The sequence below is a fragment of the Scyliorhinus canicula genome, chromosome 3 (genome assembly GCF_902713615.1).
Source record: "Scyliorhinus canicula chromosome 3, sScyCan1.1, whole genome shotgun sequence".
NCBI lineage: Eukaryota > Metazoa > Chordata > Chondrichthyes > Carcharhiniformes > Scyliorhinidae > Scyliorhinus > Scyliorhinus canicula.
Genome location: NC_052148.1, coordinates 105,484,952 through 105,507,945, shown reverse-complemented (window position 1 = coordinate 105,507,945; position 22,994 = coordinate 105,484,952). Strand labels below are relative to the sequence as shown.

The window sequence follows — 22,994 nt, the reverse complement described above, 5'->3', positions numbered from 1 at the left end:
TGAGTTGGTTGCTTAGGTTGATTATTTTTGAAACTATTACATTAGAAAACAGTGACGATGAGTTTGCAGTATATTATGAGTTTGCACTAATTTCCCGCTGGCAGCATCTTTTTAATTGTATGTTTTTCCTTGTGAGAAAGCGATTAAGGAGTCAACGCCCGCAGAGTTGTAAAAGGGGGAGAGGAGTGTGAATGTGCATTTCCTCTGCCACCTACTTGACGTGTGGAGCTTTTCCTCTTGTGTAATCCGAACCTTTGCAATGCTGCAGTCAATAGTAACCGTGCATTCATTTTGCCATTGCAGCATAGAACCAATCTGTTTAACTCAAGTGTTTTGCTGCCATCACAAATCATGCACCTGGGGTACCAGTGGACAAGGGCATCATTAATGCGTGGTCCCCTTTTTGCAGGCGTACGGATGAGTGAGTCCGCATGAACGGCCAATGAGTGTGGGTGCTGAGGGTTCCGCCGCTTTGCTGCTGGCCCTGGGCGCAGGGATGAGTGGCCGGCCGGGCTGCTTCACCGACTGCTGCACCTTTCGGCGCTGAGGCACCGCCGCACGGCAACGTGCCGACGACTCGACCATCCCAATGGGCTTCTTACCGTCCGCATCTGCAGTCAACCAAACTGTCTAACGCCAGAGGTAGCCCCAAACAGCTGGAGGTTCACTAAATTATGGAAGTTTTGTGGAAGACGGTGACTTGGATTTTGAGCCTAGTCATGGCTGCCTCGGAATTTGACAGTGACACAAGGCTTTCTTACGGATCTCAAGGTAGGATCATCCCAGCATGACCAAAATATACTGCAGGCCGGCGCCACATCACCGACCCCTTCAAACCGAAATAAACCATGTTGGCTTTTGTTGGCATGAGTTCATATTTACCCTGTCACATATTTACCCATCTGTCATTTAAAAAAACTACACTTCTGACCGTTTGCAAAACAAAAAAACAATTTAGTCTTTGAGGCAATTGGACTATATGTGAGTGACATTTACTGGTCATTTGATGCAACCCGTCATGTACAGGAGGTTGGGAATAGAGGGAGACTGTACAAACCTGAACAAGGTCCAGAACACATTCTTTAATGTTTTGTTTATGACTGGAGTTTGTATGCCCTCACAGCAGAATCCAAAATATTGCACTTGGACTGTTAACGTCAAATTTGTATCGCTACCTTGTTAAATGCAAAAATGTTACTACAATTTGAAGGCAATTTTCTGCATATGTCTGCTTATTTCGAAGTCTTTATCCTTCCCAACTTACTGCATGTAACGTGGTTTGGCTAGTTCTGTGAGATATTACCTGATCAAACACTGGGCTATTGTGACTTCCTCATTTAGCTTAACATAGAGCTGAACACTGAAAATGTTTGACAGTCACTTCTCATTTACATGAGATGGAATGATTTTGACTGGTATTTTAGTTGTATTTTGTCACCTCCTTTTTTTTTCCTTCCACGCCCATTTCCTGGATCTTCCCACCTTGTGATTTCAAAGAGGAGTTTCTTTCTTACCTCGAACATTATCAGCTAACGGTTCCTGCCCGAGTGGACCACAACGGAGATTTCCTGAACACCAGTGCGAAAAGCTATAGACGTTCAAGGCGAAGGAGGAGTTCGGATGTCACACCTCATGATCCAAGCGAATCTAAATTATTTTATAGACTGACCGCCTATGGCAAGCACTTTCACTTAAACTTGACTCTAAACACTAAATTAATCTCCAGACATTTTCTGGTAGAATATTGGGGGAATGACGGTCCAGAATGGAAACACGATTTTATTGATAACTGCCATTATGTGGGATGTGTACTACATGAGCACAATACTACCAAGGTGGCTTTAAGCAACTGTAACGGCCTGGTGAGTGAACTTGCTTTTCAAATTGGGATGCTTCTTTATTCATTTGATTGCCTTTGTGCTGTGGGATATAAATGATCAGTTATTCGGCATCAGTCAGAAATGTTAACTGAACTGGAAAAGCATGGCAGGAGTAGAGGCACATCAGCTGCCCAGCTATATGATGCACATGGCTAATTTGCATGTGAGCGACCGCAGTGGGAAGGGTAGCCAGATCTTAAATAGGCAGGAGCCTTTCAGTGGCCTCTGCAGACCGAATGTAGTTCTGAAGCATGTGCAAATCCAACTTCCTGTGTAGCGGACTAGAGATTTCTGTCGAAGTATCATGCAGGGCCGTTAGTTTAATCAAATAACTTTATGTCTAGACGATGCATTAGTTGGGAAGGGTGATCAACTTTTTTTTCAGCGTTTACTAATAATGCATATCGCACCAGAAGAGACATATGGCTACTATAATGCAACAAATGTTTCTGCAGTTTACAAGGAGGGTGAACTAGGATTACTCCTGTTACAATGTATAAACAAAAGTGTACATTTAATTCAGAGACAATTCACAATTACAAATGGCTGGCCAATATGTTGTTTTAAAGTAATAACATGCATTGAAATCAACATTGACTAAATCTTTGGAAGAAAGCTGGAGTAACAGCCCATGCATTGCTAGCAACACCTCAGCAGTAAGATTAAAACATAGAGTGTGTGTGTGTAGGGGGGAGGGGGAGTCACCATTAGAAAGTAGAACTAAAACATATAATTTTCAATTGTCAGAAGAATGAGCATATTCTGATTTTTTTGGATGACGTTCAGACTCAATTGCTAACCGCTGTCATTACTCACCTTCATATTATAATATTTCCTACAATATGTGTTCATTCAGCACAGTCCAGATATATCTTTTCTGTACATTATGCACAATCCAGATGTATCTGTAACCACACATTACACACAATCCAGATACACCTTTGCTATACATTATGCACTTTCCAGATGTATCTGTAACTATACATTATGTACAATCCAGATATATCTGTAACTATACATTATGCACTATCCATATATATGTGTAACTACATTATGCACAATCCCAATATATCTTTACTATACTTTATGCACTATCCAGATATATTTGTAACTATACATTAACCACAATCCGGATATATTTGTAACTATACATTGTGCACAATTCAGATATATGTATTACTACGTAATGCACTATCCAGATATATCTATCTATACATTTTGCACTAGTCAGATATATCTGTAACTATACATTATGCACTATCCAGATACATCTTTATTATACTTCATGAACAATCCAGATATAGCTGTAACTATACATTACGTGCAATCCAGATGTATCTGTAACTACATTATGCACAATTCAGTTATATCTGCAACTACACATTACACGCTATCCAGGTATATCGATAACTATATTATGCACAATCCAGATATATCTTCAAGATACATTAAGCACCATCCAGATATATCTGTAACTATATATTCTGCTCAATCAATATATACTGTAACTATACATTGTGTACTGTGCAGATATATGTGTTACTGTACATTATGCACTATCCAGATATATCTAACTATATATATATTACTTTCTTATACATCATGCACAGTCCAGATTTTTCTGTAACTGCACATTATGCACTATCCAGATAAATCTTTATCTTTACATTATGCAAAATCCAGATATAACATTCTTATATATTATGCACAATTCTGATTTATCTGCAACTATACATTATGCACAATCCAGATATAACTTCCTTATACATTACACACAATCCAGATATATCTGTAACTATATATTATTCTCAATCCAGATATATCTGTAACTATACATTATGCGCAATCCAGATATAAATTTCTTATACATTATGCACAATTCAGATTTATCTGTAGCTATACATTATGCACAATCCAAATATAACTTTCTTATACATTATGCAGAATCCAGATATATTTGTAACTGTGCATTATGCACAATGCAGATATATCTGTAACTTTACATTATGCGCTATCCAGGCATATCTGTAACTATGCATTTTGCACTATCCAGATTTATCTGCAACTATACATTACGCACAATCTAGACATACTTTTCTTATAAATTATGCACAATCCAGATATATCTGTAACTGTACATTATGTTCAATCCAGATATACTGTAACTATACATAATGTACTATCCAGATATATGTGTTACTGTACATTATGTACTGTCCAGATATATCTGTAACTATACATTTTACACTTTCGAGGTATATCTGTAAATATACATTACGCACAATCCAGATATAACTTTCTTATACACAATGCATTAGTCACCACACTCCGGCGCCTGTTCGAGTAAACTGAGGGAGAATTCAGAATGTCCAAATTACCTAACAGCACATCTTTCAGGTCTTGTGGGAGGAAACCGGAGCTCCGGAGGAGACACGGGGAGAATGTGCAAACTCCGCACCGACAGTGACCCAACCCAGAAATCGAATCTGGGACCCTGGCACTGTGAAGCAACAGTGCTAACCATTGTGCTCCTTGCCGCCCTAACTACACATTATGCACAATCCAGATATATCTGTAACTATACATTATGCTCTATCCAGGTATATGTGTAACTACAAATTATGCACAATCCAGATATATCTGCGACTATGCATTATGCATGATCCAGATATACTGTAACTATACATTATGTACAATCCACATAAATATGTAACCATACATTATGTACTGTCCAGATATATATGTGTTACTATACATAATGCACTATCCAGATATATCTTTACTAAACATCATGCACAATCCAAATATATCTGTAACTATACATTATGTACAATCCAAATAAATCTTTACTACAAATTATTCACTATCCAGATATATGTGTAACTATACATTTTGCACAATCCAGATATATCTTTAATATAAATCTTGCACTATCCAGCTATATCTTTACTATGCAATGTGCATCGTAAATATATTATGTACAATCCAGACATATCTGTAACAAGACATTATGTATACTCCAGATGTATCTGTAACTATACATTATGTACTATCCAGATAGATCTCTAATTATATGTTCTGAACAATCCAGATATATATGTGACTATACATTATGCACTATCCAGATATATCTGTAAGTATACATTATGCAAAATCCATACGTATGTAACTATGCATTTCCACATTCCAGATATATCTGTAACTATACAGTATGTACAATACAGATACATCTTTAATATACCTTATGCACAATCCAGATATATCTATAATTGTACATTATGCACAATCCATATATATCTGTAACTATACATTATGCGCTGTCCATATATATCTGTAACTACGCATTATGCACTGTCCAGATATATCTGGAACTATACATTATGACAATCTAGATATATATTTGTACTTTCCTTAATGCACAATCAAGGTATAACATTACAAGACTTTAAGCACAGTCTAGATATATCTGTACTATACTTAATGCACAAACAGATATATCTCTAATTATACTTTACAATACTTCAGGAATGGACTGTTTTGGACTATTTCCTAAAACGTCTCAAATTCTTACATGCAATAATGATCTGTTTTTTTCACTTAAGCACGGAGTGATTGTAACAGAAGAAGATCAGTATTTCATTGAACCATTGCAGGATATATCTGAGGACAATACTAGTGACTTTACCTATGGCGAAGGCCGCACTCATGTTGTTTACAAGCGTTCTTCCATTCGACAGAGACATGAAACGAACATGTCAAACTGCGGAGTTCCAGGTAACTTACCTAACATTGTAGGAGATTTACAGAAGTATAATCTTCTTTCCTTTATTGAAAATAAGCAGTATTAAACAGTGGGTAAAAATATTATATGAACCCACAATACTGAAGAACGTGCAGAAATACCAAACTGTGAATTTCGGACTCAATATGGCAATGATTATTACTGTTTTTTAATATTTTGATTACTTTGCAATGCAGAATTATTTAAAAAAAATAGATGTTGCAGGTGACAACTTTGTTGAAAAAAATGTTTAGGTTGTTCAGACCATACATCCACAGAGCAGGAAGATCCGAAAATAAAGTAAAGGTTTACTGATTGAGGGTTTCTCCATAATCACTGTTTCAGCTGTAGTTCTCATTTTTGAGGTAAAAAGCTGTTGACTAAAATCGCACTCCAGAGACTGATGCACAAAATCTAGACTGGTACTTCAGTGCAGTAGTGAGGGAGTGCCAAATTGTTGGTGTAGTGAGGTATTAAATCGAGACCCCTTCTGTCGCACTGAGGCGCGTAATTTATTCCAAGGTAGTGTTTTGAAGAAGAGCTGTCGAGTTCCCTTTGGTGTCCTAGCCAATATTTATCCCTCAACTCACATCTCTAAAGTAGACTATTTGCTTGTCATCATATTGCTGTTTTTGGAACCTCGGTGGCTGTCACTTTCTGTATGTACATCTCAGCAGTGACTACACTTTGAAAGTACTTCATTGGCTGTAAAATGTTTTGGGTGGCCTGCCATAGTGGAGGATACAATGGGCGCGATTCTCGGGAAAGTTTCCTAAGTGTGGTAGTGAGTGGGAACTGCCCCAAGCTTCCCGACCCTCGGCTCAGCGAGGCCGGCAATGCAATTCAACGTTAATTGGTCGACTTAACGAGGCTCCACGGGCTTCATACCGGAATGAAGGCTCGCCAGCTAATTGGCTGGCACCTCACTCGTCAGCCCTCTGCTGACAAGGTCAAGCAGCACTTCAACAGCACTTGCACAGCTAACCCCAATCAGCTCGCAGCCATGGCGCTGAAAAGACCGGCCGCACGATTCAGGGATGCAGACCTGGGGAGGATCCTTGATGCGATGGAGCCCAGGAGGGATGTCCTGTTCCCCCAAGGGTCCCAGAGGGTGAGGCATAGGGCGGTGAGGTGAGTTGGCGGCTGCCGTGAGCTCATGGAGTGTGACCAGGCAGACTGCTTCCAGTGCCGCAAGAAGGTCAACGACCTACACCGAGCAGCATGGGTGAGTTGACAACAACAAACACCCCAACTGTCCATGAGACCCCCAACCATCCCTTCACCCCCCTCTTCCTTCAACGCCCCCCACCCAACTCTTCCTTCACACCCCTCCTCTCACCACTGTGAACCACACGTGCAGCTAACAATGCCCTCTCTGTGTCTCTGCAGGAGACGCACCACCGGGAGAAGGCCCAGACTGGCGGATATACGAATCCTCACCACCTTCGAGCAATGGGCCCTGGAGGCGACGGGTGGCCGAGGACAGAGTGGTCACCATTGCGGAGGCCGGCGCATGTCGTAGAGGTGAGGATCCACTAGATCCCACCTGGAGGACCTGTCAAACATGAGTTATTACCATAGTGACTGATGCATTCCTCCCACTGACCACATGTCCATTCTCCCCCAGACCCACCCGGGGTGGCCCCCCCTTTCCCTGCCTCCCATGAGAGCACCTCAGAGGAGACCTCTGACGATGCCACGATCGGCGCGTCACAGCTGCCATCCCCACCTTCCACCAGTGCAGATACATGTACCTCGGTGGGAATGTTAGTGGACAGGCTTCTGGGCACAATCTGGTGAGCACCACACATCAGTTGGAGGCAGGAACCCCCAGGTGAGACAGGAGTCAGAGGTCTGCTTGATCCCAGGTTCCAGCTGGTTCCCAGCCAGATGCTGAGCCTATGGAACAGGTATACCAGAAGCTGATGCAGATGTTAGGGTGTGGCTGGGACATTCAGAAAGAGCTATCAGTGACACTCCAGGAGGTCCATAGCCACTTGGAGGAGTCCCAGTGGCTACAGGTGCAGGAGATGTCGCCGGCAATGCGTGCCACTGAGGCCAACACTGCTAGGGTGGTGACCGCAGTGGAGAGCCTGGTGTGTGACATCGGCACCATTACTGGAGATGTCCAAGGCGTGGTGCAGTCAATGGCTGCTGAGGGACTCGACAGAATGTCAGACTCGCTGGGGAAACTCAGCAGAAACTGAGCAGAAACTCCACATCCTCCACTCATGCGTGGGCACATCGGTCTACGCAATGATCGAGGACGAAGGCGATTTTGATGCGGCCATGGAGATTCTCAAAGGACACTTTCTCCGGCCGGTCAACAAAGTATACGCACGGCATCTCCTGACGACCAGACAACAGTTCCCTGGTGAGTCCCTTGACGAGTTTAACCAGGCCCTCGCAGCTCTAGGGAGAACGTGCGCATGTCTCCAAGTTTCGGCGACGGAGCACATGGAACGTCTAATCAGAGACGCTTACGTTGCTGGCATGCAGTATCCTTCTATCCGCCAACGATTGCTAGAGAAGAACGCCCTCAGCCTAGCTGAGGCACGGACTCTTGCAACCTCCCTGGAGATTGCTGACCTGAATGCCCGCGCATACGCCCCCGGCCGCTATTTCTGTGGCCTCTCAAAACACCCCTGCCCGCGCTGCCCGGCCCGCTCCGCTCTGTGTAAGACCTGCGGGAAGAAGGGCCACTACGCGGTGGTCTGCCAGACCAAGTCGATCGCTGCTGTTCCACGCAGCGACCGCGGATCGCACCCCCCGGGCCCCCCCCAGGACCCCACGCCACGCACCAACCTCTCCGGCCCACCTCCCGGTTCCCGCAATGGCCCCACGGTCCTCCCGACCCGCTCCCCCAGCTACCCCGACTGGCCCGTGGACGCTGCTGACTCTGCCCCCAGCTGCCACGAGGTTCCCACAGGCGCCGCCATCTTGGGCCCCGGACGCCATGTGCGGGCCATGGGCGCCGCCATCTTGGAACCCCGACTCCACGTGCGGGTCCTGGGCGCTGCCATCTTGGGACCCCGACTCCACGTGCGGGTCCTGGGCGCCGCCATCTTGGGCCAACACGGAAGGCCCTGCCAGCGATTACTCTGCCACCGAGGAGGATCTGGAACTCTCACCACGACTGGCTTCCATCACACTCGACCAGTCGCAACCACGCTCGCTCGCCAAGACTACGACAACGATCCACCTCAACGGACACAAAACGAGATGCCTCCTGGACTCCGGGAGCACGGAAAGTTTCGTCCACCCCGACACGGTAAGACGCTGCACGCTCCCCATCCACCCAGTTAAACATAAAATTGAATTGGCCTCAGGTTCGCATTCCGTCCTAATCACCGGGAGCTGCATAGCGGACCTCACAGTCCAGGGGAGGGTTTTCAAAAATTTCAAACTCCTCATTCTCCCCCGTCTATGCGCCCCGGCACTCTTGGGGCTGGACTTCCAGTGCAACCTGCAGAGCTTGACCTTCCAATTCAGCGGCCCTATTCCCCCCCTTTACTGTCTGCAGCCTTGCGTCCCTCAAAGTGGACCCCTCTTCCTTGTTTGCTAATCTCACCCCAGATTGTAAACCTGTCGCCACTAGGAGCAGATGATACAGTGCCCAGGACCGGACCTTCATCGGGTCCGAGGTCCAGAGGCTCCTTAAAGAAGGAGTCATCGAGGCCAGCAACAGTCCCTGGCGAGCCCAAGTGCTGGTAGTTCGGACTGGGGAGAAAGACCAGATGGTCATTGATTACAGTCAGACCATCAACAGGTTTACGCAGCTGGATGCGTATCCTCTCCCCCGTATTTCCGACCTGGTTAACAGGATCGCGAAGTACAAAGTCTTCTCCATGGTGGACCTTAAGTCCGCCCACCACCAGCTCCCCATTCGCGCGAGTGACTGAAAGTACACCTCGTTTGAGGCAGATGGGTGCGTCTACCACTTCCTCAGGGTTCCATTCGGTGTCACAAATGGAGTCTCGGTCTTCCAACGGGAGATGGACCGAATGGTCGACAAGCACGGTTTACGGGCCACCTTCCTGTATCTCGATAACGTCACCATCTGCGGCCACGATCAGCAGGACCACGACATCAACCTCCAAAAATTCCTCCAAACCGCAAAACTCCTTAATTTAATTTACAATAAGGATAAGTGCGTGTTTAGCACCGACCGTCTAGCCATCCTTGGCTACGTAGTGCGTAACGGAGTGATAGGCCCCGATCCCGAACGCATGCGCCCCCTGATGGAACTTCCCCTCCCCAACTCCCTCAAATCCCTCAAACGCTGCCTGGACTTCTTCTCATACTATGCCCAGTGGGTCCCCAACTACGCCGACAAAGCCCGCCCCCTCATCCAGTCCACCTCCTTTCCTCTGTCGATGGAGGCCCGCCAGGCCTTTAGCCGCATCAAAGCGGATATCGCAAAGGCCACAATGCATGCTATCGACGAGTCCCTCCCCTTCCAGGTCGGATCCATCTTCTCCCCGTTCGGTTACCCCGCGTACATCCACAGCGACCAGGAGTCCTCCTTTATGAGTGACGAACTGCGTCAGTTCCTGCTCAGCAGGGGCATAGCCTCTAGCAGGACGACCAGTTATAACCCTTGGGGTAACGGTCAGGTCGAGCGGGAGAATGGCACCATTTGGAAGACCATCCTGCTGGCCCTACGGTCCAGAGATCTCCCTATTCCCCGTTGGCAAGAAGCCATTCCCGACGCCCTGCATTCAATCCGGTCTCTCCTCTGTACTACCACTAATCAAACACCTCATGAACGTCTTCTTGTTTTCCCCAGGAAGTCGTCCTCAGGATCCCCTCTCCCGACCTGGCTGGCCACCCCCGGGCCCATCTTGCTCCGGAAGCATGTGCGGGTGCACAAGTCCGACCCGTTGGTTGAGCGAGTCCAGTTACTCCACGCCAACCCGCAATATGCGTACGTGGAGTATCCCGACGGTCGGCAGGATACGGCCTCGCTCCGGGACCTGGCACCCGCCGGCGTGCGGCCTTCTCCCCTTACATCAACACCTCCCCCCACAACCCCAATTCCCCCCAGCGCCCCCCACGCCCCCACGACCCAGCGCACATGGCCCCTCTTCCCCGATTACAGCGTCTCCACCACCGGCCCGGGGTACAGAGACACATCTACGACCAACGCTCCCGGAGGCAAGGACGACCATCGGCCCGACGTCACCGGCTCCACTGCGACGGTCCTCCAGAACACCACGGGCACCCGACAGGCTGATCGTCTCCATCTGATGCGGCCATGGGACGTTTTTGGACATTTTTGTGTTATTCGGTTGTTATTAGTAGTAGTAGTGTTGTTTTGCCATGAGCCAGTGGGCAGCTCACCCCTATCGATTTTCGCTGCTCATACCACCAGTCCTCGGACCCCCCCCCTCTCTCTCCCCCACTTACACCCCCCCCTGCCTTCTTTATCCACAAGGGGTGAATGTGGTGGTATGGATATGAGCACTGCCATTGGTGCAGAGCACTGGCTTCCCATTGGCTCTGACTGGTCATGTGCCTCTCGTCCGATGACTGCTCTCCAATTGGTCGAGAGGCAAGTAGGCCACGCCTCCGAGGTATAAGTACCCAGAGTTCCCGGCGGTCGGTCATTCTCTGTAGTCGACCACCGGGCTAACAACTAGCTGATTAAAGCCACAGTTCGGATCCTAAATGTGTCTTGAGTCGAATTGATGGTACATCAGGGACTTTGTGCGAAAGGTCTGGAGGGGGTTCCCCAGGTTGCCGGGATACATACTGCTGGAGCAACTGCTGCTTCCAGATGTGGAAGGGGAGGGAAGAATTGAGGATATATACAAGTGGCTGGGGGAGCAGGGAAGCGAGCAGGCGGTGAAGATCAAGGAGAAATGGGAAGCAGAGTTGGGAGGGGAGATCAATTGGGGAGTATGGCGTATAGGCTCAAAGACAGCCCGGGTGGCCACATGGAAATCGTTGCATCGGGTCTCCGGCCTCCGTATTGGCGTCATTTGCCAGGTCCTCAGCGGATTCCCCTTATCCCCCAAGAGCCAGTCGGCCAGCCTGGGGTGACCCTCGAAGAGCCCGTGGATGTCTGATTGCCCCATGATGTAGCTGTTGTGCACACTCCCTGGGAAGCGTGCACATACGTGCATGATCTTCATCTGGCGGTCACACATGAGCTGTATGTTCAGGGAGTGGAACCCCTTCCTGTTAACTTAGGGGACCTCGATGAGCACAAGGCAACATGCGTGCAGTCTCTCAGCTCCTTGACCTGGGGCCTCCCACGATGGTGGAGAAATCTGCTGCCCAGGCATCTAGTGAGCTTGGTCCATGTCAAAGTCTATGTAGTTTACCGCCCAGGCGAACAGGGCATCCATGACCTGTCGGATGCACCTGTGGGCTGTGGCCTGTGAGATGCCACACAGATCCCTGCTCAAGCCCTGGAATGATCCCGAGGCATAAAAGGTCAGGGATGCGGTGACCTTGATGGCAACTGGGAGCGGTTGCTCTCCTCCTCCATTTGGTGCCAAATCTGCGAGGACATGGCACAGGTGCCGCACCGTCTGCTTGTGAGGTGGAGCCTCCTGCGGCACACGCTGTCCGTCATCTGTTAAAATGACCAGTGATGCCTGTATACCCTGGGCCATCGTGGGCCTCCTGCCATGGATCCCTCTGTGGCCTGATGGGCGGCCGGGTCCTCAGGGTGTGGGGCAGGGTCTGGCACGTTAGCTGCCGCCCCAAGCATCTGCAGACGCTGTTGCTGCCACCATCTCTGGCGTCTGGCTACCTGGCCTTTCAGCAGCACCACTAGGGCATGTTATGCGCGGTCTAAAATACCGTCCATTTCATTCAATATTTGTAAGGAATTGGGAGAGGCTATCAGAATGACAAACAGCAGTGACTCCCACCCCAGGACCCTCCATTCCCCCTTTGATCTCCCCCATGCCCGGAACTCCCTGCTCACACACACTTGGCCACAGCGGACCCCCCTCAACGGACCACAGACTCTGTACCCCAGGCACCTGCACATAACGTCACCTGGTCCGGATGCTGGGCCCCTCCCCATTGCACTCACCCACCCTCCAGCTGTGGACATGTCCCCGGAGCTGTGTCCCATTCTCTGGGTGTTCAGATGTTGGCTGCTGTGTGTGTGGTGTTGCCGCCCGCAGTGTTCAAGCACAGGGCCCAGGCATCACGGTCTGATTGGAATGCGAGGCAATGACTCCCACATACTACATAACCCGCCCACCCATGGGAATCCACTTGGGATGTGTGAAGTGCTCACTTAACCATGATTGCCAATTTCCCCATTAGGGATAGCCTTTGGCCGCACGGCCAGAGGCCTCAGCAGTTGGTGGGGGTTATGGGTGGTCGGTGCGGCAGACGAGTAGGGATAAGGGTTGCCCTCAGAATGGGTACATATGGGTTCTTTGCCTTGGATATTCTAGGAGAGTGGGCAAAGAAGTTCAGATGGATTACAGTGTGGAAAAGTGTGAGGTTATGCACTTTGGTAGGAGGAATGGAGGCATAGACTATTTTCTAAATGGGAAAATGCTTAGGAAAGCAGAAGCACAAAGGGACTTAGGAGTCTTTGTTCAGGCAAATGCAATGTTAGCATTCATGTTGAGAGGGCTATAATACAAGAGCAGGGATATACTTCTGAGGCTGTTTAAGGCCCTGGTCGGACCCCATCTGAAGTATTATAAGCAGTTTTAGGCCCCGTATCTGAGGAAGGATGTGCTGGCCTAGGAAAGGGTCCAGAGGAGGTTCACAAGAATGATCCCTGGAATGAAGAGCTTGTCGTATGAGGAACGGTTGAGGACTCTGGGTCTGTACTCGGAGTTTAGATGAATGAGGAGGAATCTTATTGAAGCTTACAGGATACTGCGAGGCCTGGATAGAGTGGACGTGGAGAGGATGTTTACTAGTAAGAAAAACTAGAAGCAGAGGACACAATCTCAGACTAAAGAAACAATCCTTTAAAACAGAGATGAGGATGAATTTCTTCAGCCAGATGGTGGTGAATCTATGGAACACTTTGCCGCAGTCGGCTGTGGAGACTAAATTATTTATTGTCTTTAAGACAGAGATAGATAGGTTCTTGATTTAACGGGGGATCAGGGGTTATGAGGAAAAGGCAGGAGAATAGGGATGAGAAAAATATCAGCCATGATTGAATGGCGAAGCAGATTCGATAGGCTGAGGGCCTATTTCTGCTCCCATGTCTTATGGTCTGATGATCTTATGAACACTGATGACTTTGGAGCAATACGTCATTGATGGTGAGAACAATAACATAAAGCAAAGTGAAATCATGCAGTTGGATCATCACAGTGATAGAAAAACAAAACAAAACCTTCCTGTGAATGCTCCTCATTATGCTCACTGTGTGTTCAGCTTACATTTGTGCCCCCCCCCCCCCTCCAAACTCCTACTGTCAGTGACATGAGGTTGCAGGCTTTGATGCCCTGTTCGTGCAGGGTGACCTTGGCAGTCATCCTCTGGTCAGCGGGGCCTGGTCAGCGTCCGTCTGGGAGGATTCGCTCAGCAACGTGGCTGGGCACTCTTGAGTCGCTGCTGAATCAGGATGGCATGGTGACTCACAGACGGACAGAGGAGATGCTGCCCTCATCCGGGGTGCCATGAGAGGAGGCCCAAGAGACCACAGCCAACTCATCCACCATTGTGAGGCAAGTTGTCACTTCCCTGCTCATCAGTGAAGGAGGGTCAGAATTTGGAGGCAGTTTGGCCAACACTTCGGATTGGGGGTAGGGTGAAGGGAAATGCCGATTCGGGGGAACCACAGATTTGAGCCAGGGAAGTGGGATGGAAGTTTTCGGAAATGGGAGGAGAAGGGGATTAAGGCACTAAAAGATTTGTTTCTTAGCGGTCGGTTTGCAGGACTGAAGGAACTGGAAGCGAAGTATGGGCTGGAGCAGGGGAAAATGTTTAGACACATGCAGGTTCAAGTTTTTGCCAGAAAGGAGATACAGAACTTCCCGGAGGCCTCCACATTGCTGGAGGAGGTGCTGACGACAGGGGGACAGGAGAAGGGGGTACTGTCGTCGGTTTACGGAGCTCTTTTGGAAGAGGAGAAGGCACCACTGGAAGGGATCAAAGCAAAGTGAGAGGAAGAGTTGGGTGAGGCTATGGAGGAGGGGTTCTGGTGTGAGGTACTCCAGAGGGTGAATGCCTCCACCTTGTGAGTGAGGTTGGGGCTGATACAGCTGAAGGTGGTAGACAGAGCACACCTCACGAGGGCGAGGATGAGCCGATTCTTTGAAGGAGTAGAAGATGTGTGTGAACCTTGTGGGGGGGGGGGCGGGGGGCCCCTGCTAATTACATTCATATGTTTTGTCCTGTCCAAAGCTGGAGGGTTACTGGAAGGAGGTTTTTAAGGTAATATCTAAAGTGGTGAATGTGAAACTGGACCTGGGCCCCCAGGAGGCCATATTCGGGGTGTCGGACCAGCCGGGGCTGGAAACGGGTGCGGAGGCAGATGTTGTAGCCTTTGCCTCGTTGATCGCCCGAAGGCGGATCCTGTTAGGGTGGAGAGCAGCCTCTCCACCATGTGCCCTGGCGTGGCGGGGGGACCTGTTGGAATTCTTGACTCTTGAGAAGGTTAAGTTTGAATTGAGGGGAAGGATGGAGGGGTTCTACAATTCATGGGCATTATTCATTATGCACTTTCAAGAACTGGATAACATCGAACATTAGTTGGGGGGGGGGGGGTTGGGAGGGTTGGGGGGAGGGGGACTGTACGTGTTAATGGTGACTATGGGCGATTCCTGATTCCTTTTTGTCATTTGTTTATGTGAACATGCGGGCTACTGTTTGGGGGTTGGTGGGAGGATGGGATCGTTGTTATTGATATGGCGATTGACATATTTGTTGCTGATAATTGTTTATTGTTGGTGGGTGTAAATTTGGGAGAAAATGTGAAAAAGGAGAATAAAAATATATTTTTAAAAAATCAGTGAAGGATGGTCACCCATCTATCTGAGAGACTGAGTGCCGCATGCTTCTCCCAAACTGGTAATGAGCTCCTGAGGTCAGTGTCTGTGTGATGGCTTGTAGGTCATTGGGCATGGTGCCCATCCTGCATTCGCCCCCGCTGTGCCCACTCACCCAATGTGGCCACGATTCACACTGGCTGCCACTTAAGTGGAAAGCCAATGTAATATCATGACTTTTAATTGATTGCGGGTGGAACTAGGAATTGCGGCAGTTCCAGGTTCCGCTCGCCGTCATGTGCTAAACTGTATCCAGAGGGTTGATCGCAGGACACAAAGTTTGTCATTGTTATGGTGTTTGCTTTATAAATGTTTTGGGCAGGATTTACCATGCAATCTGCCATGTGTTTCATGGCATCGAGAGCCAGCTCTTCTGGCCCCACCGTTGTCAAGGGGTTCCCATTGAATGCACACTTTGTTGCCGTGAAACCTGCACTGTCAGCGGGACCGATAGATCCCACCGCTGTGAATGGCTGGAACGTTTCGGCCTTCGACTTTGCTCACTGCAACATTCTTAAAAAAACCATATTGTTTATTGGCAGGAGTGACGAGGTGTCAGGAAATTTGTAGCATCCCCCTGTGGACAGTTCCCTATCTCGCCTCCCACTGTCTCAAAGAGTTTGTCTCACTGACCTTGCAATATCCTAGAAAAATCAAAGGTGGTCAATTCTTTTTTTGGAATCAAAAGCAGCCACAAATGGCTCCAAATCAGCCACATAAAGAAGAAAAACTGTATCACTTAAACAATAGCTCAGGAAGCATTTGCAGGAGGTCTGGATGGGACAATTTACCCCTGATCTGTTTGAGTAAATCTAGGTGCAAAGCCCTCTGCCATTTAATTGCATGGAACTTACATTTCTGCACCTTCTTCAACTAAAGACACTGGAAAAAAAATATAGGGTGCTGTGTTACTCAGCAAATGGGATAAAAGGTTAATGCCATTCTTCATTTCATCGATCACAGAATTATCATAGATCATAGAATATAGAGAGCAGAAGGAGACCATTCGTCCCATTGAGTCTGCACCGGCCCATGGAAAGATAACCCTATCTAAGCCCACATCTCCACCCTATCCCCGTAACCCAGTAACCCCATCTAACCTTTTTGGACACTTAAAGGCAATTTAGCATGGCCAATCCACCTAACCTGCACATCATTGGACTATGGGAGGAAACCGGAGCACCCGAAGGAACCCACGCAGACATGGGGCGAACGTGCAGACTCCGCACAGACTCCGCACAGACAGTGGCCCAAGCCAGGAATCGAACCTGGGATCCTGGAGCTGTGAAACAATTGTGCTAACCACTGTGTGACCGTGTCGCCCCAATTTGAATTGCTTTATTTTTTGGACAGGGGAAGATCAGCCCCATCATTTCCAGTTGGAATTTGGGACTTGCACGACTTAATACACATTGTGCCAGTGTGGCTCTAGAAGGTATTAGTCAATACAAAGTTAGTGGGTAGGCTTCTCCATCGGCGATGTCGGAATCAGGAAACGTGATTGGGCAGAGAATCGGTTCCGACGACAAATGGCGGCAGGCGGCGATTTCACGCCAAATCGTAATTTTCCGTTGCCTCGACAGTGGCGTCAATGCGTTCTGGAATGCAAGTACAGTAAACACCCTTGGCATATCATTAGCGGGCCTGACCCGGTATTCTCTAGGTCCTCCACGATTCTCTGCTTCCAATGGGCCGGATTCCCAGTGACGAGGGTCATTTGTTCTTTCAAAAATTGTGAAACAGGCACAATAGCTGCTGAGGGAGAGAGAGGGGGTATGGAAAGTGTCCAAAATCACCATAGTTTTCTGACCGTTGTACCTCTAACCGGGGGGCTTCTGCCAGATCCGGGGGGAATGGCGTGCGGTGGCCAGGAGGTGGGGTTGGGCTGGACGGGCACAGAACACCATTGCCGCAGCCGGAAAGGCAACTGTGCAGCTGCGCATTGATTTTGTTCCATGTGGCACCAGTGCTAGCCCCTTAACAGTAGCTGAATCGGTCCAGGACCGGCGGCAGTTTTGCTGTCGTGGAACTCCACAAATCCTGCCCTGGCGTCAATACTTAGTCTCAGGAACGGAGAATCCCGCTGAGTTTATTTTGTTCCTTTTTTTTTTTTTAAATAATTTTTATTGAAAGAGTTTTTCCATATAAACATTTACCCCTACTAATTTTTAAATTATTTACAACACAATCCCTCTAGGCAAATGTCCCTCCCTCGCCCGCCCTCTCGTGCGCACCAGTCCTCCCCCCCCCCCCCCCCCAGGCAACCTTAACAAACAAGGCAGCCTACAGTTTCAGACATGAGCAGCGAGCAGACTTGCCCGCGTTACAGTCGTGCATGTCCCCCCACGACCCTTGCTGCCCCCCCCTCCCCCCCCTCCCTCCCCCCCCCCTCCCTCCCTCCCCCCCCCCCCCCCCCTCCCTCCCCCCCTTCCCCCCCCCCCGGGTTGCTGCTGCCACGACCCCGAACGTCTATCTCTGATCTAAAAAGTCAAGGAAAGGTTGCCACCGCCTGGAGAATCCCTGTACCGACCCTCTCAGGGCAAATTTGATCCTTTCTAGCTGAATATAGCTAGCCATATCGTTAATCCAAGTTTCAACGCTTGGAGGCCTCGCGTCCTTCCATTGAATTAATATCCTTCGTCGAGCCACTAGGGATGCAAAGGCCAGTATTCCGGCCTCCCTAGCCTCCTGTACCCCCGGTTCTACCCCGACCCCAAAGATCGCAAGCCCCCATCCTGGTTTGACCCTGGACCCCACCACCTTCGACACCGTCCTTGCCACCCCCTTCCAGAACCCTTCCAGCACCGGACATGCCCAGAACATATGCACATGGTTCGCTGGGCTTCCCAGACATCTGACACACCTGTCCTCACCCCCAAAGAACCGGCTCATCCTTGTCCCCGTCATGTGAGCTCTATGCAGCACCTTAAATTGAATGAGGCTCAGCCTCGCACACGAGGAGGAAGAATTGACCTTCTCCAGTGCATCCGCCCACGTCCCGTCTTCTATCTGCTCTCCCAGCTCCCCTTCCCACTTGGCTTTCAGCTCCTCCCCTGATGCTTCTTCCGCCTCCTGCATTATCTTGTAGATGTCTGATATCTTCCCCCCTCCGACCCAGACCCCCGAGAGCACCCTATCACTCGCCCCCTTACTGGGGAGCAGGGGGAACCCCTCCACCTGCCGTCTAGCAAATGCCTTCACTTGTAAATATCTGAACATGTTTCCCGGGGGGAGCTCAAACTTCTCCTCCAGCCCTCCCAGGCTCGCAAACCTCCCCTCTATAAACAGGTCCTTCAGCTGCCGTATGCCCACCCTGTACCAGCTCTGAAATCCCCCGTCGATGTTCCCCGGGATGAATCTATGGTTCCCTCTTATTGGCGCCGCCAACAGACCTCCCATTTCCCCCCTGTGTCGCCTCCACTGCCCCCATATCTTGAGGGTGGCCACCACCACCGGGCTCGTGGTGTACCTCGTGGGGGGAGCGGCCATGGTGCCGTTACTAGGGCCCCCAGGCTTGTGTTGCCACAGGACGCCCTCTCCATTCGTTTCCAAGCTGCCCCCTCCCCTTCCATCATCCACTTGCGCACCATTGACACATTTGCCGCCCAGTAATACCCCGAGAGTTTGGGTAGTGCCAGCCCTCCACTGTCCCTACTCCGCTCCAAAAAGACCCTCCTCACCCTTGGGGTGCCGTGCGCCCACACGTAGCTCATGATGCTACTCGTCACCTTTTTGAAGAAGGCCCTAGGGAGGAAGATGGGCAAGCACTGAAATAAAAACAGGAACCTTGGGAGGACCGTCATTTTGATTGACTGCACCCTCCCCGCCAGCGACAGCGGTACCATGTCCCACCTCTTAAATTCCTCCTCCATCTGTTCCACCAGCCTGGAAAAGTTCAACTTGTGGAGGGTCCCCCAGTTCCTTGCCACCTGCACCCCTAAGTACCTAAAGCTCTTTCCTGCTCGCTTGAAGGGGAGTCTCCCAATACCCTCTCCCTGGTCCCCCGGGTGTATCACAAAAACCTCGCTTTTGCCCAAATTTAGTTTGTACCCCGAAAAGTCCCCAAACTCTGCTAATAGTTCCATTATCTCCGGCATTCCCCCTTCTGGGTCTGCCATGTACAGCAGTAGATCATCCGCATACAGCGATACTCGATGTTCCTCCCCTCCCCTAGTCAGTCCTCTCCACCCCCCTGAACCCCTCAGTGCCATCGCCAACGGTTCAATCGCCAGTGCGAAAAGTAGGGGGGATAGGGGACATCCCTGCCTGGTCCCTCGGTGGAGCCCGAAATACTCCGACCTCCTCCCGTTTGTCACTACACTCGCCGTCGGGGCCGAGTAGAGCAGCTTCACCCACTTAATAAAGCCTTCCCCAAACCCAAACCGTTCCAACGTCTCCCACAGGTACTCCCACTCCACCCTATCGAATGCCTTCTCCGCGTCCAGCGCTACCACTATCTCAGCCTCCCCCCTCCACTGCCGGCATCATAATTACATTCAGCAATCTCCGCACGTTCGTGTTGAGCTGCCGCCCCTTCACGAACCCCGTCTGGTCCTCATGGATTACCCCTGGCACACAATCCTCTATTCTAGCTGCCAGGATCTTTGCCAGCAACTTGGCATCCACGTTCAGAAGCGAGATAGGCCTGTAGGACCCGCACTGCACGGGGTCTTTATCCCGCTTCAATATCAGGGAGATCAGAGCCTGCGACATTGTCGGGGGCAGAACCCCCCCCTCTCGCGCCTCATTAAAGGCTCGTACCAGTACCGGTCCCACCAAGTCCACATTTTTCTTATAGAATTCCACCGGGAACCCATCTGGCCCCGGCGCCTTCCCCGCCTGCATCTGACCTATTCCCTTGACTAGCTCCTCTAGCCCTATTGGCGCCCCCAGCCCTTCTACCAGCCCCTCCTGGACCCTTGGGAACCTCAATTTGTTTAGGAAGTCCTCCATTCCCCCTCTCCTCGTCGGCGGCTCAGACCGATACAACTCCTTGTAAAATTCCCTGAAGACCCCGTTCACTTCTTGCCCCTTCTGCACTACCTTCCCGCCCCTCTCCTTCACTCCCCCAATCTCCCTAGCCGCATCTCGTTTGCGAAGCTGGTGTGCCAGCATCCTGCTCGCCTTTTCCCCATACTCATAAACCGCGCCCTGTGCCCTTCTCCACTGCGTCTCTGCCTTCCTGGTGGTCAGCAGGTCGAACTTGACCTGCAGGCTGCGCCGTTCTCCCAGCAGCCCCTCCTCTGGTGCCTCCGCATATCTCCTATCCACTTCCAATAGCTCCCCCACCAGCCTCTCCCTCTCCTGCCTCTCCTTTCTTTCTCTGTGCGCCCTTATGGAGATCAGCTCTCCCCTGATCACTGCCTTCAGGGCCTCCCAGACCATCCCCACCTGCACCTCACCCGTGTCATTCAAGTCCAGATAGCTCTCAATGCTCTTCCGGACCCTTTTACACACCTCGTCGTCCGCTAACAGCCCCACATCCAGCCGCCACAGCGGGCGCTGGTCCCGCGCCTCCCCCATTTCCACATCCACCCAATGTGGTGCATGATCAGAGATCGCAATGGCCGAGTACTCAGCTTCCCGTACCCTCGGGATCAGCCCCCTGCTCAACACGAAGAAATCGATTCTGGAGTACACTCTATGGACGTGGGAGAAAAAGGAATACTCCCTCGCCCTCGGCCTACCAAACCTCCATGGGTCTACTCCTCCCATCTGCTCCATGTACCCCCTCAGCACTTCTGCCGCTGCCGGCCTCCTATTGGTCCTTGAGCTCGATCTGTCTAGCCCGGGGTCCAGCACTGTGTTAAAGTCCCCCCCCATGATCAAGCCCCCTGCCTCCAGTCCCGGAATGAGGCCCAATAGGCGCCTCATAAAACCCGCGTCATCCCAGTTCGGGGCATATACGTTGACCATCACCACTTTCTCCCCCTGCAGCTTACCCTTCACCATCACATACCTACCCTCCTTATCCGCCACCACCTCCTCCGCCACGAACGACACCCTCTTTCCCACCAGAATCGCCACCCCCCGGTTCTTTGCGTCCAATCCAGAGTGGAACACCTGTCCCACCCACCCCCTTCTCAGGCGAACCTGGTCCACTACCTTCAAATGGGTCTCCTGTAACATTGCTACATCAGCCTTCAGTCCCTTCAGGTGTGAGAATACCCTTGATCTCTTGACCGGCCCATTCAACCCCCTCACGTTCCAAGTGATCAGCCGGGTCGCGGGACGACCCGCCCCCCTCCCCTGCCGATTAGCCATGTCCTGTTCCCTGCTCGCCCCGGGTCGACCCTCCCCTTCTGACCCGCTCCCCATGGCGATGTCCCCCCCCCCCCACCTCTCCAGTCCTCCACTTCTCGTTTCTGGTCTTTTCAGCAGCAACCCGGTGTCCCTCCCTAACCCCCCTCCCCCCCCAGGCTAGGACCCCTCCTAGCCGCGATGTACCCTCCATTGTACTCCCGTAAGTCAGCTGGTTCACGCTGACCCGGCTGCTCCTGCCACACTCCGACTCCCCCCGGCTCGGGGGGGGGGGGCCTCCCCCCCCTTGCCACTCCTCCCTGGCCCTGCTCCAGCGCGGGAAAGGTCGCCATTGCTAGCCACGCCCCGCACTCCTCCCCTCCCCCCTCCTCTGCCCCGCGCGCGGGAAAACAGAGGAAAGCCCGCGCTTTCGCCCTGCCACACCCCACCCCGCCATCTTCAGTTCCACCCCCGTCCCCGTCCATGCCTGTAAAGAACCCCCCCTAGGAGCCCATATCCCCGATCTGCTCTCCCCCCCCGTCCCGCCTCCCCAACTTAACATTATAAATAACAGATAAATAACAAATAACAATGTACTTAACAGTCGCCCTCTACCAAACAGCATAAATAACCATAAATAACCATGAATAACCACAATAACAATAACTAAGGGAAGTTGGCAAAGGGGGAAAAAACATCAGAAGAAAAACCACAGCAAGAGTTCAAAATCCAAACAAAGAGTTCAGCTGAAAGTACCCGAGCGGCCAAGGCCGCCAAGTATCCCCTGGGTCTAATTCGAGTCCAGTTTCTCTTCCTGTACAAAGGCCCACGCCTCCTCTGGGGACTCAAAATAGTGGTGTTGGTTCCTGTAGGTGACCCACAAGCGCGCTGGCTGCAGCATTCCGAACCTGATCCGTTTTGCATGTAGCACCGCCTTCGTCCGGTTGTACCGGGCCCGCCGCTTTGCCACCTCCGCACTCCAGTCCTGGTAGACCCTCACCGTCGAATTCTCCCACTTGCTGCTCCTTTCCCTCTTGGCCCACTCCAGCACTCTTTCACGGTCGCTGAGTCGCTGGAACCGCACCAGCACCGCCCTCGGGGGCT

General features: G+C 50.4%; 1 protein-coding gene across 1 annotated transcript in view; it reads left to right on the top strand.

Annotated features, from left to right (window-relative positions):
- adamts6 (ADAM metallopeptidase with thrombospondin type 1 motif, 6) overlaps positions 1-22,994 on the top strand; it is a 429,889-nt gene that overhangs the window by 9,296 nt on the left and 397,599 nt on the right. Inside the window, exons 2-4 of the mRNA XM_038791039.1 lie at positions 410-771; positions 1,498-1,862; positions 5,483-5,654. Coding sequence (XP_038646967.1) covers positions 675-771; positions 1,498-1,862; positions 5,483-5,654 — 634 coding nt within the window. The 5' untranslated portion in view covers positions 410-674. The remainder of the gene's footprint in view (positions 1-409; positions 772-1,497; positions 1,863-5,482; positions 5,655-22,994) is intronic.